This window comes from Budorcas taxicolor, chromosome 23 (assembly GCF_023091745.1).
Source record: "Budorcas taxicolor isolate Tak-1 chromosome 23, Takin1.1, whole genome shotgun sequence".
Classification (NCBI taxonomy): Eukaryota; Metazoa; Chordata; class Mammalia; order Artiodactyla; family Bovidae; genus Budorcas; species Budorcas taxicolor.
This window is the reverse complement of record NC_068932.1, coordinates 50746891-50764090: the sequence shown is the minus strand read 5'-3', so window position 1 is coordinate 50764090 and position 17200 is coordinate 50746891. Positions and strand designations below refer to the sequence as shown.

General features: G+C 57.5%; 1 protein-coding gene across 1 annotated transcript in view; it reads right to left on the bottom strand.

Moving 5' to 3' along the window:
- Nucleotides 1–17200, bottom strand: part of ADGRA1 (adhesion G protein-coupled receptor A1) — a 36730-nt gene that overhangs the window by 7100 nt on the left and 12430 nt on the right. Inside the window, exon 4 of the mRNA XM_052661131.1 lies at nt 16706–16851. Within this exon, the coding sequence (XP_052517091.1) occupies nt 16706–16851 (146 nt within the window). The remainder of the gene's footprint in view (nt 1–16705; nt 16852–17200) is intronic.

Here is a 17200-nt window from a genome sequence, read left to right as displayed (position 1 = left end):
TTCCAGCTGAGCTATCTCAAATCCTAAAAGATGCTGCTGTTAAAGTGCTGCACTCAATATGCCAGCAAATTTGGAAAACTCAGCAGTGGCCACAGGACTGGAAAAGGTGTTTTCATCCCAATCCCAAAGAAAGGCAATGCCAAAGAATGCTCAAAGTGAAAGTGAAGTCGCTCAGTCGTGTCTGACTCTTTGCGACCCCATGGACTATAGCCTACGAGGCTCCTCCATCCATGAAATTTTCTAGGCAAGAGTACTGGAGTGAGTTGCCATTCCCTTCTCCAAAAGGATGTTCAAACTACTGTACAATTGCACTCATTCCATATGTTAGCAAGATTACGCTCAAAATCCTTCAAGCTAGGCTTCAACAGTACATGAACTGAGAACTTTCTGATGTACAAGCTGCATTTAGAAAAGGAACCTGTATGCAGGTCAAGAAACAACAGTTAGAACTGGACAGGGAACAAAGCACTGGTTCAAACTTTGGAAACCAGTATGTCAGAGCCATACACTGTCACCCTGCTAATTTAGCTTACATGCAGCGCACGTTATGCGAAACGCTGGGCTGGAGGCAGCGCAAGCTGGAATCAAGACTGCAGGGAGAAATGCCAACAGCCTGAGACGTGCAGATGGCGCCCCTCTAATGGCAGAAAGTGAAGAGGAGCTGAAGAGCCTCTTGATGAGGGTGAAAGAAGAGGGTGAAAAAGTTGGCTTAAAGCTCAACACAAAAAACTACGATCATGGCATCCAGTCCCAACTGCGGTGCTGGAGAAGATTCTTGAGAGTCCCTTGGACTGCAGGGAGGTCCAACCAGTCCATCCCAAAGGAAATCAACCCTGAATATTCATTGGAAGGACTGGTACTAAAGCTGAAGCTCCAATACTTTGGCCACCTGATTCGAAGAACTGACTCATTGGAAAAGACCCTGATGCTGGGAAAGATTGAAGGCGGGAGGAGAAGAGGGCGACAGAAGATGAGATGGTTGGATGGCATCACCGACTCGACGGACACATTGCTGTCAGTCCCCCAGTCCCGTCTGACTCTCCGCAGCCTCTCGGACTGCTGCACCCCAGGCTGACCTGCCCTTCACCGTCCTTGACCGTCCTTCACTGCCCTTCACTGTCCTTCACCACCCTTCACTGTCCTTCACCATCTCCTGGGGTTTGCTCAGACAATGGACACGAGTTTGAGCAAACTCTGGGCTTTCCTGGTGGCTCAGATGGTGAAGAATCTGTGTGCAATGAGGGAGACCCAGGTTCGATCCCTGGGTCAGGAAGATCCCCTGGAGAAGGGCATAACTACCTACTCCCGTATTCTTGCCTGGAGAATCCCATGGACAGAGGAGCCTGGCAGGCGACAGTCCACGGGGTCGAGGAGTCAGACGCGACTCAGTGACTGAACAACAAGAAGCCAGTCTGTCCCTGGACGGTGAAGGGGTGAAGGTCCCCCAGGGTCAGGCAGGGGCAAGGTGACCGTGCCTCTGGGCCTCTGAGCATCTCCTGGATGCCGGCACGTGACGAGGCAGCAGAGGAACAAAGGTGCCAGTGAGAATGCTGTCGATGCCCTTCCGTCCGCAGGCGCCCCGACCGGCTCCCCGAAAACCGCTGCGGCGGCTCCAAGACAACAGCTTGGAATCAGGGGCGAGTCTAGACGGCTGCCAGCCTATCGCACAGAGACCAGTCACCAGCTTATAAAGATCAGCCACCAGCTTATCACAGAAACCAGTCACCAGCTTATCACAGACATCAGTCACCAGCTTAGCAGAGACCAGTCACCAGCTTATAAAGATCAGTCACCAGCTTATCAGAGACCGGTCACCAGCTTATCACAGAGATCGGTCACCAGCTTATCACAGACATCAGTCACCAGCTTATCAGAGACCAGTCACCAGCTTATAAAGATCAGTCACCAGCTTATCAGAGACCGGTCACCAGCTTATCGCAGACATCAGTCACCAGCTTATCGCAGAGACCCGCCACCAGCTTATCGCAGACATCAGTCACCAGCTTATCAGAGACCAGTCACCAGCTTATCACAGAGATCGGTCACCAGCTTATCACAGACATCAGTCACCAGCTTATCAGAGACCAGTCACCAGCTTATAAAGATCAGTCACCAGCTTATCAGAGACCGGTCACCAGCTTATCGCAGACATCAGTCACCAGCTTATCGCAGAGACCCGCCACCAGCTTATCGCAGACATCAGTCACCAGCTTATCGCAGAGACCCGCCACCAGCTTATAAAGATCAGTCACCAGCTTATCAGAGACCGGTCACCAGCTTATCACAGAGATCGGTCACCAGCTTATCACAGACATCAGTCACCAGCTTATCAGAGACCAGTCACCAGCTTATAAAGATCAGTCACCAGCTTATCAGAGACCGGTCACCAGCTTATCACAGAGATCGGTCACCAGCTTATCACAGACATCAGTCACCAGCTTATCAGAGACCAGTCACCAGCTTATAAAGATCAGTCACCAGCTTATCGCAGAGACCCGCCACCAGCTTATAAAGATCAGTCACCAGCTTATCAGAGACCGGTCACCAGCTTATCACAGAGATCGGTCACCAGCTTATCACAGACATCAGTCACCAGCTTATCAGAGACCAGTCACCAGCTTATAAAGATCAGTCACCAGCTTATCGCAGAGACCCGTCACCAGCTTATAAAGATCAGTCACCAGCTTATCGCAGAGACCCGTCACCAGCTTATAAAGATCAGTCACCAGCTTATCGCAGAGACCCGCCACCAGCTTATCGCAGAGATCAGTCACCAGCTTATCAGAGACCAGTCACCAGCTTATCACAGAGATCGGTCACCAGCTTATCACAGACATCAGTCACCAGCTTATCAGAGACCAGTCACCAGCTTATAAAGATCAGTCACCAGCTTATCGCAGAGACCCGTCACCAGCTTATTGCACAGACCAGTCACCAGCTTATCAGAGAGACCGGTCACCAGCTTATAAAGATCAGTCACCAGCTTATCGCAGAGATCAGCCACCAGCTTATCACAGAGATTGGTCACCAGCTTATCACAGAGACCAGTCACCAGCTTATCACAGACATCAGTCACCAGCTTAGCAGAGACCAGTCACCAGCTTATAAAGATCAGTCACCAGCTTATCACAGAGACCCGTCACCAGCTTATCACAGACATCAGTCACCAGCTTATCAGAGACCAGTCACCAGCTTATCACAGAGATCGGTCACCAGCTTATCACAGAGACCAGTCACCAGCTTATCACAGACATCAGTCACCAGCTTATTAGAGACCAGTCACCAGCTTATAAAGATCAGTCACCAGCTTATCACAGACATCAGTCACCAGCTTATCAGAGACCAGTCACCAGCTTATTGCACAGACCAGTCACCAGCTTATCAGAGAGACCAGTCACCAGCTTATCGCACAGACCAGTCACCAGCTTATCGCACAGACCAGTCACCAGCTTATCACAGAGACCCGTCACCAGCTTATCACAGAGATCAGTCACCAGCTTATCAGAGACCAGTCACCAGCTTATCACAGACATCAGTCACCAGCTTATCAGAGACCAGTCACCAGCTTATCACAGACATCAGTCACCAGCTTATCAGAGACCAGTCACCAGCTTATCGCACAGACCAGTCACCAGCTTATCACAGAGATCAGTGACCAGCTTATCACAAAGATCAGTCACAGAGATTGTTCACCAGCTTATCACAGAGACCAGTCACCAGCTTATCAGAGAGATCAGTCTCCAGCTTATCACAGAGATAGGTCACCAGTTTATGGCAGAGACCAGTCACCAGCTTATCAGAGAGACCAGTCACCAGCTTATCACAGAGACCAGTCACCAGCTTATCACAGACATCAGTCACCAGCTTATCAGAGATCAGTCACCAGCTAACTACAGAGACCAGTCACCAGCATATCGCAGAGACCAGGCACCAGCTTATCGCAGTCACAGGGGAGACAAAAGTGCTGTTTGCAGTGACATCAGGTCAAAGCCTTTGACTGTGTGGATCACAATAAACTGGAAAATTCTGAAAGAGATGGGAATACCGGACCACCTAACCTGCCTCTTGAGAAATCTGTATGCAGGTCAGGAAGCAACAGTTAGAACTGGACATGGAACAACAGACTGGTTCCAAATAGGAAAAGGAGTACATCAAGGCTGTATATTGTCACCCTGCTTATTTAACTTATTTGCAGAGTACATCATAAATGCTGGACTGGAAGAAACACAAGCTGGAATCCAGATTGCCAGAAGAAATATCAATCACCTCAGATATGCAGATGACACCACCCTTATGGCAGAAAGTGAAGAGGAGCTAAAAAGCCTCTTGATGAAAGTGAAAGAGGAGAGTGAAAAAGTTGGCTTAAAGCTCAACATTCAGAAAACGAAGATCATGGCATCTGGTCCCATCACTTCATGGGAAATAGATGGGGAAACAGTGGAAACAGTGTCAGACTTTATTTTTTGGGCTCCAAAATCATTGCAGATGGTGACTGCAGCCATGAAATTAAAAGAAGCTTACTCCTTGGAAGGAAAGTTATGACCAACCTAGATAGCATATTCAAAAGCAGAGACATTACTTTGCCAACTAAGGTCCATCTAGTCAAGGCTATGGTTTTTTCTGTGGTCATGTATGGATGTGAGAGTTGGACTGTGAAGAAGGCTGAGTGCCAAAGAATTGATGCTTTTGAACTGTGGTGTTGGAGAAGACTCTTGAGAGTCCCTTGGACTGCAAGGAGATCCAACCAGTCCATTCTGAAGGAGATCAGTCCTGGGTGTTCATTGGAAGGAATGATGCTAAAGCTGAAACTCCAGTACTTGGGCCACTTCATGCGAAGAGTTGACTCATTGGAAAAGACTCTGATGCTGGGAGGGATTGGGGGCAGGAGGAGAAGGGGACGACTGAGGATGAGATGGCTGGATGGCATCACTGACTCGATGGACGTGAGTCTGAGTGAACTCTGGGAGATGGTGATGAACAGGGAGGCCTGGCGTGCTGCGATTCATGGGGTCGCAAGGAGTCGGACACAACTGAGCGACTGAACTGAGCTCAGGTCAAAACCCTGGAGGCTCTTTTTTCTAAATTGAAAATTTATATGGGGGCTTCCCCGGTGGTCTAGTGGGTAAGAGTCTGCCTGTCAATGCAGGGGACACGTGTTCAGTCCCTTATCTGGGATGATCCCGTGTGCTTCGGAGCAAAGAAGCCTCCGCACGGTGGCTGAGCGCACCCGCCTGGAGCCCACGCCCCACAAGAGGCCATTGCACCACACCTAAGGAGCAGCCCCGCCCACCACAGCTAAGGAAAGGCTGTGTGCACAGCGGTGAAGACCCACTGGAGCCAAAAATAGGATAAAATAAAAAATAAATTAATTAAAAAAATAACTTATATGGAAATATTAAGGGCTCGGGCTATCTGAAAAGCAGGCAGCGTGCCACACCCCTGACTGCAGGGACGGACCCTGACGCCCAGCATCGGGACCAGAAGGAAGGCTGACAGCAGGCAGGGCTGCTCAGCTCTGCCCCATCAGGCTGGCGAGGGGTCTCCCGTGGAGACAGCAGCTAAGCACGGCCCCTCTGCTGGGAGCCTCCCTTCCTGGGGCGAGGCTGGGGCTCCTCACAGGAAGACAGACCACCTGGCAGGGGCCTGTGGAGGCGGCACTTTCAGCCTGGTGACAAGCAGTGACGGGAGATAAGCCCCCCAGCCCCGGCCTGGGCCGGGCCCCCCGTCGCTGCCTGTAGCCCCTCCGGGCCTGCTCCCACCTGGACGTCCCGCTGTCCCTCTCCTGAGCATGGTCCCTCCCATTGCTCTGTCGCCTGCAGCTCCAGGTCCAGCCTTACCCCCTCTCGCTGTAGCTCGGTGCCTGCCTCACCATCGTGTGATGCCCCCAAACCGCTGCCCGCCTGGCATGACTGTCTGCACACGGTCTGTGCTGCTGCAGGGCAGCCGCCGTCTGCAGGTGAAGGTGCCATGGTGGGGCAGGGCCCACTCTGGCCCAAGCTCCTCCGGCCATGAGCTCTGAGGGCCTCCTCTTGGGCCCTGGGTGTGAGCACGGGCCACGAGACCAGCCTGGAGGGAAGGAAAAGGGCAGCGACGGGCCCTGAACAGGCCGGATTCGCAGGGTCTGCTGCAGGCCAGCGGGGCCCGGCCGACCGAGGCTGGAGCTGCCCCCACCAGGCAGGGATGCACAAAGCAGGGGCCTCTGCAGACCCCTCGGGTGCAGGGAACAGCCCCCAGGGCTCCAGCTCAGTGCCCACAGGGGCCACGCCAGGCCAGACGGAGCTCCAGGGACAACAGCCGGGCGGCCTCAGGGCGTGGGGAGGCCTCAGGGGAGCCAGTTCTGCTCTGGGCGCACAGCAAAGGGCCTGCCGGACCCCCCCCCCCCCCACGTCCCCCAATGCTGCACTGGGCCCAGCATGCCGACAGGTCCACGGAGGAAGCCCTGGGTTTCGATGAAGAGGCTCCTTCAGCACGTGGTGAGGTGACGTTGCAAGCGTGCAAGGGGCCTCTGCTCAAGTGTGCAACCCACAGCGGGCCCAGGGCTCAGAGCCCCTCAGAGGACTCCAGCCACCCAGGGACAGCTCACCAGGAGACCCCGCTGCCGGCCTCACCTTGGGCCACACTCCTCTCCCTTACCCGGCACTGCCCATGGGTCCAGATGGGTCCCCCAGCTCGCCCAGGAGGAGACCCAACCCAGCAGGGGTCCGGAACGCTGGGCGGGCTTGGCCCGCCTTCCCCCAAGGTGGACAGTACCCCCAGCCCCCTGGGAGGGGCTGCCGCCTGGGCCAGACTGTGCCCTCGCCCTGGGGTCCTGCAGGTGGGCTCTCACAGCCTCTCCACCGCCCCTGGTCGGGCCCCTGCAGCCCGCCGCCACCCCCTCTGCGGGGAGCCTCGCCCTTCTCCGGTGGTTCGGCTCCGCGTCCAGCACCTGCGGGACGGCGGCCGGCAGAGGGCGCTGGAGGCCCGGGGCGCTGTCCTCGCGGCAGCCGCCTGGCGCCCGGGCCGGTGCGAGGCCCTGCCCTGCCCCCGCCGCCCCCGTCCCCAGTGGACCCCCGCCCCCAGTGGACCCCCGCCCGGCCGCTCCAGTGAGGGCGTGACCCCAGGGCCGGGGCGGCCGCTGCAAGAAGCGGGAGCGTGGAAGCTCGGGTCAACCCTGGGGGCTCCGGGAGGGCCCGGCCCACGCGCCTGGGTTAGCCCGCTGGCTGGTTTCGGATTCCAGCGCCTGGACTGCGTGTGATACATTTGCCTGCTGCTAACTGTCCGACCGACCGTCGTGTCGGACTCTTTGCGACCCCACCGACTGCAGCCCGCAAGGCTCCTCTGTCCATGGGATTCTCGAGGCAAGAATGCTGGGGTGGGTTGCCACGCTCTCCTCTGGGGGATCTTCCTGACCAGGGGCAGACCCGGGTTTCTTACTTCTCCTGTGTTGGTAATGGGGTTCTTAACCACCAGTGCCACCTGGGAGGCCCCGATGATAAATTCATGGCGTTTCAACTTGTTCCAATAGGAGCAGGAAACTAACCTGGTCCCCAAGCTCACACTACCCAGAAAGTCATGTCCCAGCAGAAAGCACAGAATTGTAAGTGGAATCACAGGGCAGAACCTGCGAGGCACGTCACCGAGAAGGGTGGGTTTGTAGGGGTGCAGTGTTGGCGCCCAGGCTCCTACTTCCGGCTGGGGGAGTCGGAAGGACACCCGTGACAGGTGATGCGGGGACCTGCCTACCTAGTCCTACAGCAGCGGAAGGACGGACTGATGGACAGACGGCCCTGAGGGGGACGGGAGGAGGCTGGGTGCTCAGCGGGGAGTGCAGATGGGACCCCAGAGCCCCTGCTCCCAGGAAAGATGAGCAAAACCTGGGGGGATGGTGGGGTCACAGACACCCCCCCTCCCACCAGGAGCAGCGTGCCTACAGCACCTGGCCACTTATCCGCACCACGCAGCCAGATGGTGACACAGTTTCAGACACGGGTCTGGAAAGCACGCTGGGCAGTGAAATAAACCTGATAAAAATATAAAATGAGCGAGTCCATGTGTATACGGCCCCAAATCAGTGCAGACAAATTTGGGTAAAACTATAAAAAAAGGCGATAGAAGTCATGAGTCAGGACGGGGGTGGGGCATGGCCGAGTTTCCTGCAGAGGAGGCTTCTGTTTCTTCCTTTGAAGGGCACAGGACTGTTTCATAAACCTGCATTGATGTTTTAGGCTTTTGGGGGGGTATAAATGTTCTATTTCTCAAAAAAAAAGTGTTTTTAAAAAGAGGAAGGACCAGCCCTCCCCACCCCGAGCCTGGGGTGGAGGGTGAAGGTCCGGCAGCTCTGCCCACCCGCCCAGGCCCCTGCCCGCCCCCTGTTCTGTCTTCAGGGCCTGGGGCCTGCTCTGCGTGCTCCCCTGGCTGCTGACCGGAGCCCACGTGCAGTCAGGGTGCTCCCTGGACAGGGAGCCCTGGTCGGTGGGCGCAAGGCCCAGGTGGAGGGTGCTGTCCCTGCTGAGGCCCCTGCGCCCTGTGTGGGCATGCGTGGTGCCCGCCGGGAGTCCCTGTGGGTGTCGGCCAGCTCCACGAGCCCCAGCCGCCCTGGAGGCCTCACAGAGGGGGCTCCAGCGACCTCTGGGTGCTGGGATTTTCTGACTCTGACCCACGGGCCCTGTCTGCTCCGGCTTCAGTGTTCAAGTGGGGCATCTGTTTACTGACCTCGCGTCCTGAGTTTAGGGCCCCTGGGAAACTTGACTTTGAAATCCCAGCAACCGCCCCCGGTGCCTGTCTTGTGTCAGCTGAGCGGGGCAGGCCCTCTTTCCAGGTCACGGAGCCCATGCTTCCCTGACTGTCCGAGGGGCCACAGGAGAGGACAGAGGACTGCAGAGGCCAGATCCTCCCGCCACGGCTCAGCGACCGGAAGGGACCAGCAGGGGAAGATGCCCACAGCAAGAACCCGGGAGGAGAAGCCGCGTCAGGCTGTGAGGAAGGACCCGAGGGCCTGCTGGCCGCTCTGTCCACTGTCCAGGCCAGGCAGGCCCGCCCCCAGGATGGCCTGAGGAGCTGCCATCAGCTGGCCGACGCCGGCTGGTCCATGCCCTTGTGGAGCCTGGGTCTCTGTGGATGAGATCCGCTGACATAAACGGAGGGGTTGCTGCTCCTGGGCCCCCATATCCTCGAGGAAGGGGGGCTTCACTTGGAGGAGGGGTGGGCTGGAGACCTGGAGCAGCCCAGGGCAGCCGGCAGCAGCTGGAGGCCGGATGAGGATGAGCTATGGACCTGCCCGGGCGCAGGCCTTCAGCCCCGGAGTCTGACCCGGAGGGCACTTCCCCTCTGGGCCCAGTTAGTGCTCCTAGTGTCGGTCAGGACTTCGAAACCCGAGAGATCAGGTCAGTGATTTCAGCTCGGGTGAAAGAGCCATCCATGTCCATCACCCGAGTATGCGGCTTCGAGAGCCACCGACGTGCCTCTGAGATGCAGACCCTCACGTCCAGCTCGCACCGGCCGGCAGTGGGCAGAGGAGGGTGAAACCCTCAGGAACTTGACGCCTGGAGAAGAGCTGGTGGACGAAGGCCTGGGCCGTGTGAGGTGCAGAGGACGCCTGCCTGAGCCCCGACCAGCCGTGACGGCGCTCCAGGACAGGCCGTGACGGCGCTCCAGGACAGGCCGTGACAGTGCTCCAGGACAGGCTCCTGTTCAGAACGTGGTGCTGATTCAGTCACTCAGTTGTGTCCGACTGACTCTTGGGAGTGTAGCCCGCAGGCTCCTCTGTCCGTGGGACTTCCCAGGCAAGAACACTGGGGTGTGAATACTGGAGTGGTCTCCTACAGAGACCAGGAGGCGTGGAAACCCAGCAGCATGATGTGTCCTGATTCTCGGGGGTAGGTCCCCACACGCGAGGCCGTCCGCTCGCGTTTAGCTGGCAAAAGCCCCCGTGTTCCTGGGCCGGGCCTGTGAGCTGGGCCGGGGTCCCAGATGCGGCCTCACAGGGTTCTGCTCGGCCCTGAGCCCTGAGCCCTCTGCTCCCAAGGCCACACGTGGGGCCGTGTGGCTCCACCCGGCCCAGCGCTGGGACAAGCACGTCCCAGGCCCCCAGCCAGCTTCAGCTTCTGCCCTGAGAGGGGGCCCCGGGCAGAGGGAGCCCCGGGGACGCCTCCCTCCCCCAGGCAGGGCGGTCCAGAGTCGGGGCCAACTGCCTGTGGACCACAGACGAACCAGGCTGTGGGCACCACCAAGTGGGCTTTTCAGGCCTTGAGACAGGAAACTACTCGGGGCCGCTCTGTCGGGAAGGCAGGGCAGGCTGCAGCATCAGGACCCGGCGGCACGCGGCTGAATCAACCCAGACGCCAGCAGCCGCAGCCAGAGCTGTTTGACGCTGACGTTTCGGTGGAGTCCCTGGGCCTGAGTTCCCCTGTTGAACTCTCCCCCAAGCCGAGATGGCCGTCTCGGGAGGGGGTCTTGTTGTAGGGTGGAGCCATCGGGAAGCACTTTTCCAGAGACAGCAGAGAGCCTCCTCGCCCCTGGCCTGGCACTGTGTGAGGACACAGCGGGAGATGGGCCCCAAGGCCAGGAGGCTGGTCCCAGCTCCGTGTGCTGCTGGTTCCCGCCGCTCGGTTGCTGTCAGATCAAGTTTCCAAAGTCCCTTGCGTGATGCCCTCGAGTGCGCCCCTGCCCCGCCAGGCCCCTGCATGCAGGCCAAGCCCTGGGCCGTGTCCGTGTCCCCACACGGCCCCCTTGTGAGCACGTCTGCATTTCCTCCCGGGCTGTGCCGACCACTCACCCGGCATCTGCACTCCTGGGAGCCCCTCCCCTCCTTGCGAGCCTGCACAGACTGTCCCAGACTCAGCCTGAGGGTCTCCTCCCCCCTGCAGCCCCTGGAGGTCCTCCTGCAGAGCCAGCCACCACCTCCTCGCTGAGCACTGGGATGGGGCGGGGGGGTTATCCTAAGGATCTCGTGATGACAGCTGAGCCTTGGGTCTACAGCCACACAGCCATCATCTCTGTGCTGAGCACTGGGGTGGGGGGGCCTCTGGGGGTCCCGTGATGATGGCTCAGCCTCTGGGCCTCACGTCAGAACACAGAGTTAGTCAGCCTGCTTTCCGCCAACAGCAGCTCAGATCAGCATGGACGTTGCACACACCAGGCCCAATTAAACAGTATTTACTGACTTGGCGTCATCTCTCGATCGTGGTTTCCACGTTTAATGAAAAGGAGCTGTGAGCCCAGGTCTGAGGATACAGGGGCAGGGCAGCCCCCCAGGTCCCGCGGGAGGACGCAGTGAAGCCTCCCTTGGATGAGCTGCGGAGGCTGCTGACAGTGTCCCCCAGGTGGGAGAGCAGGGAACCCCTCCCGCAGGAGCACAGGGAAGGCCCGACCCGCAAGGCTGAGGGGTGGCACCCCTGCATCCCAGGTAGTGATGCCCCAAAGGAAAGCCCTGGGCTGGGACTGACAGGCCAGGAACCCAACTCAGACTCAGGTCACAGCCGTCAGGGACCCACGAAGGCCTCGACTCTGCCTGGTGACCCCTGGGAGGCCCATGGCCCGAATTGAGATGCTTCTTGGAGGCCCCCGGGGCCACGCCCACCTACCCTGCTGCCCGTCCCCCACAGAGAAAGCAGATGCTGACTTGGTCCCGCGCCCACAGCAGAGCCCGCAGGGCCGCCTACCCCAGCCCGGACCCTCGCTGAGCCCCAGCCTTGCCCTCGGAGCTTTCTAAACACGGGAGGGATGAAGTGACTCCTTCCCACCCCTGGGATCAGGGTCCCACCCTCAGCCACGTGGCCCTCCACTCACGCAGAGCTTCCCCGTCTCTAAGGGTCTCAGCATGGCTCTAGAGCAGACATCCCCTCCCTCCACCGCCTCCTGCCGAAAGCCTGATGATCTGGGGGACACAGCACGGTCACAAACAGTAAGCGGGTGGAAGGAAAGACCTCACGATGAGTGAAGTAAGCCCATAGCACGCAAACCTCTGGGTCAGCAACAGCAGTGCCCAGGGGGAAAGTCACGCCATAGGTTCTACAGTCAGAACAGACAGATCTCAAATTGGGAATCTGACTTGATACTGTAAAGAACCGGGAAAGAGGAAGAGTGAACTGAATTCAAACCAGCAGAAGGAAGGGAGTAATAGAGACTCCAAGCAGAGATGAATGCGACAAGGCGATCATTAGTCGGCTGCTGACGTGTGCGCTGGGGCAGCTCTGAGATCTCTTTGTGCCCACGTGTCCTTATTTTGTAAAACAGAAAGTCATCTTCCCTCTGAAATGTGTGAAAGCACTTTGTAAACTATGAGATCTTATTAAACTTACTTTATGTCAGACACATTTTCTGTTCTAAACAAAGTGCCAAATAGCTGTAAAGCCCATACCAGCACTTGGGCAGAGAGCTTGACAGAGTATGTGCTCAATAAGTCCCCGATTTCAAAAAAGAAAAAAAAAAAAAAAAGAAAGAAAGTCAATGAAATCAAAGTTAGTCCTTTAAAAAGCATAACAGAATTGGCCAACTGTTGGCCAGACTAAGAGAAAAAGAGAAAGGGCTAACACAGTCCTGCAAGTCCTCACCAGCGCAACGAGGCAAGAAGAGAAAGGAGGATGTCCAGGCTGAACACGAAGCAATGAAACCCCCGACGTGAAGAGGAAACCATGTGTGTGTGTGTGGTCCCAAAGGGCCCCCTGAGAGTCCCTGGGGCTAGCAAGCAACGTGAGCCGCCTCCAGGACACACACCAGCAAACAAGGTCAGCTGCGTTTCTGCACACAAGCGGGCTTCTCTGGGGGCTCAGATGGTAAAACAATCTGTCTGCAGTGCAGGAGACCCAGGTTCAATCCCTGGCCAGGAAGGTCCCCTGGAGGAGGGCATGGCAGCCCACTCCAGTCTTCTTGCCTGGAGAACCCCATGGACAGAGGAATCTGGTGGGCCACAGTCCACGGGGTCGCACAGAGTCAGACACAACTGAGTCACTAACACACGTACGTAAGCAATGAACAGCCTGAATATGAGATTAAAGAAACAATCCCATTTACAACAGCATGAAAATACGAAGAAAATAATTTAACCACGAAGCACAAGATGTGCGCGGTGAAAACTGTAAACATTCCCAGGAGGAATGAAAGCCCTTCATGAATGAGCGACATCCTGTGCTTATGGACTGAAGACTGTTCGTAACGTTAAAATCCGCTGGATCACAGAAGAAGCTAAAGAACTCCAGAAAAACCTCTACTTCTGCTTTATTGACTATGCCAAAGCCTTTGACTGTGTGGATCACAACAAACTGTGGAAAATTCTTCAAGAGATGGAAATACCGGACCACCTGACCTGCCTCCTGAGAAATCTGTATGCAGGTCAGGAAGCAACAGTAAGAACCGGATATGGAATAACAGACTGGTTTCAAATAGGGAAAGGACTATCTCAAGGCTGTATATTGTCACCTGCTTATTTAACTTATATGCAGAGTACATCATGTGAAATGTTGGGTTGGATGAAGCACAATCTGGAATTAAGATTGCCGGGAAAAATATCAATAACCTCAGATACATAGATGATACCACCCTAAGGGCAGAAAGTGAAGAACTAAACCTCTTGATGAAAGTGAAAGAGGAGAGTGAAAAAATCTGACTTAAAACTCAACATTCAAAAAACTAAGATCATGGCATCTGGTCCCATCACTTCATGGCAAATAGATGGGGAAACAATAGCAACAGTGACAGACTTTATTTTTCTGGGCTCCAAAATCACTGCAGATGGTGACTGCAGATATGAAATTCAAAGATGTTTGCTCCTTGGAAGAAAAGCTATGACCAACCTACACAGCACATTCAAAAGCAGAAACAGTACTTTGCCAACAAAGGTCCATCTAGTCAAGGCTATGTTTTTTTCAGTGGTCATGTATGGATGTGAGAGTTGGACTATAAAGAAAGCTGAGTGCCAAAGAACTGATGCTTTTGAACTGTGGTGTTGGAGAAGATTCTTGAGAGTCACTTGGACTGCAAGGAGATCCAGCCAGTCCATCCTAAAGGAAGTCAATCCTGAATATTCATTGGAAGGACTGATGCTGAAGCTGAAGTTCCTATCCTTTGTCCACCTGATGGGAAGAACTGACTCATTGGAAAAGACCCTTGATGCTGGGAAAGATTGAAGGCGGGAGGAGAAGGGGACGACAGAGGATGAGATGGTTGGATGGCATCACCGACTCAATGGACATAAGTTTGAATAAACTCTGGGAGCTGGTGATGGACAGGGAGGCCTGGCGTGCTGCAGTCCATGGGGTCACAAAGAGCTGGACGTGACTGAGCGACTGAACTGAACTGAATAATGTGAAAACGCTGACACTTCTCAACGTGCTCTCCAGATTCAGTGCAGTCTCTGCCCAGAGTCCAGTGGCCGTTTGTGCAGAAATGCAGAAAACTATTTTAATGTTAGTGTGAACCAGTGAAGTTGCTCAGTCGTGTCTGACTCTTTGCAATCCCATGGACTGTAGCCCCCCCAGGCTCCTCTGTCCATGGAATTTTCCAGGCCAGAATACTGGAGTGGGTAGCCATTTCCTTCTCCAGGGGACCTTCCCAACCTAGGAATCGAACCCAGGTCTCCCACACTGCAGGCAGACGCTTTACCGTCTGAGCCACCAGGGAAGCATAATGTTAGTGTGGGATTTCACAGATGTTTTTAGTTCTCATCAGAAAGCCTCGGAACTGAGTTGGGAGAACTCAGGGCTCTGCCCAGCGCGGGGCCTTCCCCAAGGCCCAGCAGGATGTGGCGTGCTCTGCCCGCAAGGGGCCCCGCAGCACGCTCCTCCCAGGAGGTCCCAGGAGCTAAATCCTTGCTGCAGTTGGTGAAGCACAGTTGACTTTCCCGTCCTGGGGGTTCAGGATGCAGTGAAGCGATGCCCCCGGCGGCCCAGCGGGGAAAGCCCCCTGACAAGGATGCTTCTGGGTGGAGGAGAGCAGGACGGAGGCTCCAGGGCAGAGTTCAAGCCCCAGCGGCCCTGGAGGGAGTGCCTCCAGCCCCTGACAGTTCCTCCTGGTCTTTGGGGTCCCCGTCGTCAGCCTCTGTCCTCTGGAGAAGGTCCAGGCCCATGGCACCTGCTGCCAGCCCCAGGCCAGGCTGGGCCAGAGAGAGCAGCTGGGCAGGGGGCAGGTAAGTCTGAAGCAGATGCCTCCCCCTCTGACAGCCACACCCGTGGGGGTGCATGCCAATGACCGAGGGACCCTCGGGGCCACCGCACTGGGTAGGCGGCCTTCAGCACCAGGCTTCTTGTCCCAGGGGCAGCAGACGTAGGCGGGTGGGCGGCAGTGGTCCCCAGGAGGCACTGGGGGGAGTGAGCTGCGGGTGTGACCGTGCAGCTGGGCTGGGCCCCTGCCCCCATGACACAGAGCCACAGGGCCAGCCGGGTTACGCGCATTCGAAGCCACCGCATAAAACCACAGCTTGCTCCACCCCATTCTTCAAACCACCAGGCAGCTCTGCAATCAGTTTCAGCTCCGGAAACGGAAACACATTTTGAGAGTGATTTTTAAACCCGGGGGCCTCCCTGGCAGGAGATAAGATGAAGAAATCTCGCCTCCCTGGCCCAAGCTGCAGCAGAAGCCACCAGCCCTGGTTGCCACGTGGCAACGTGTCTGCTCCACGTGAAAACCAGACAGTGTTGGGAACGGGGGTGGGGGCTGGGAGTCACGATACTCACTTAAACAACAGCGTTTTTATCTGCCTCACCGGACGCCTCTGCGGGGTGGGCGCTCACGAGGACAGGCCAGTGGCCCCTCAGGTGCGGAGCCCGCTCCGGGGGCGCTGGGCCCCACGTACCCCCCACCCCCGCCCTGCACAGGCCACGACCCCAGGAGCCGCTGCCCCTCACGGGACCACCTGGGTGCGGCCATGCCCAGGATCCCAGGCCAGGGCCCCAGACACCCAGCACCATCCCACTCAGGAGCTCGGGCAGCCCCTGGCGGCCTGAGCGCCTCACGGCGGTCACCAGGGCGTCCAAGGCCCTCTGAGCTCAGGTGATGGCCTGGAGACGGGCCAGGTGATGGCGCTGGGCAGTGGGCACCCAGGATCTGGCCACACAGGCCGATCTGGGCCTGGCTCCTGCCAACGGCCGATTTGGATTCAGTCTTGGTTCAGGAAATTGGAGGGCAGAGGCCAGCAAAACATGGATTGCTGTGAACCGCTGCCTGGGTGGGGCGGGCCCGTCCTTGCCTTAAGGGGCTGAGCTGCGCTGCAGTCTCCCGAGAGGTGCTCCTGTGGCGGCCCAGACAGGACGCTCCCGGGGCGCCCCAGGCCGCGTTCTGGGAGGATGTCTGGGGGTCCCACTGGCCCCAGGCCTGGTCCCACCACGTCCACCCCAAACTCTCCCAGTCTGAGGAGGAAACAGGGATGACCAGCTGGAGCAGGGGCCCCGTTCAAATCCTCGTCCAGCCGCGCGGTCACCTTGAGGTCAGGTTCCCCCCTGCTCACCGAGACCCGTGAATAAACCGAAGCCGAGACCAGGACCTTGGCCCAGCGCAGAGCCGTGTCCACCTGCCCACCCACGGCGGGCGCCGGGGGCCTCCCCGCACTGACTCGGCAGCACCAGAGGGCAGGAACCCCGCACCTGGGCGTCGACCCCATCCCGGCTCCCCCGCCCTGGCCCCCCCAGCCCCGGGCACCTGGGCCTTCCATCACCCCTGGGCCCAGGCTTCCCCATGGCCAGCTTGCTGAGAACCCCCAGGAAGCCCAGGGCTGGGGGTCAGACGCGCTCGGTACCTGAGCAGGGGCTGCTTGGGGATTGGCGGCTGGCCTGCCCCCGGGCACAGCGGGGCCTTCCTGGTCACCTGCTTGTAGATGTTCCTGGCAGTCACCCCGATCCACAGCAAAGTAGACAGTGTGGAGTAGTGCAGCACAATGCCCACCTGGGGGAAGAGCCAGTGAGAGCCCGCCCGCCTGCCAGCGCCGCCGCCCCGAGTCTGAGCCCCGACCTTCACCCTCTCCCCCAGAGCCCCTGCCCTGAGTCTGAGCCCCCCAACCCCTATCCCGTCCCCCAGCGCCCCCGCCCCGAATCTGAGCCCCGACCTTCACCCTTTCCCCCAGTGCCCCTTCCCCGAGTCTGAGCCCCGCACCCTGTCCTGCTACCCCCTCCCGCACCCTCAGGAAACAGCTCAACAGCGACAGGAAGTGGGCCTGGCAGGGGCCCTGGGGTCCTGGGGCAGACACCGGGCTTCACAGGGACTCAGAGCTCAGGGAAGATGCGTGGGTGGCCGG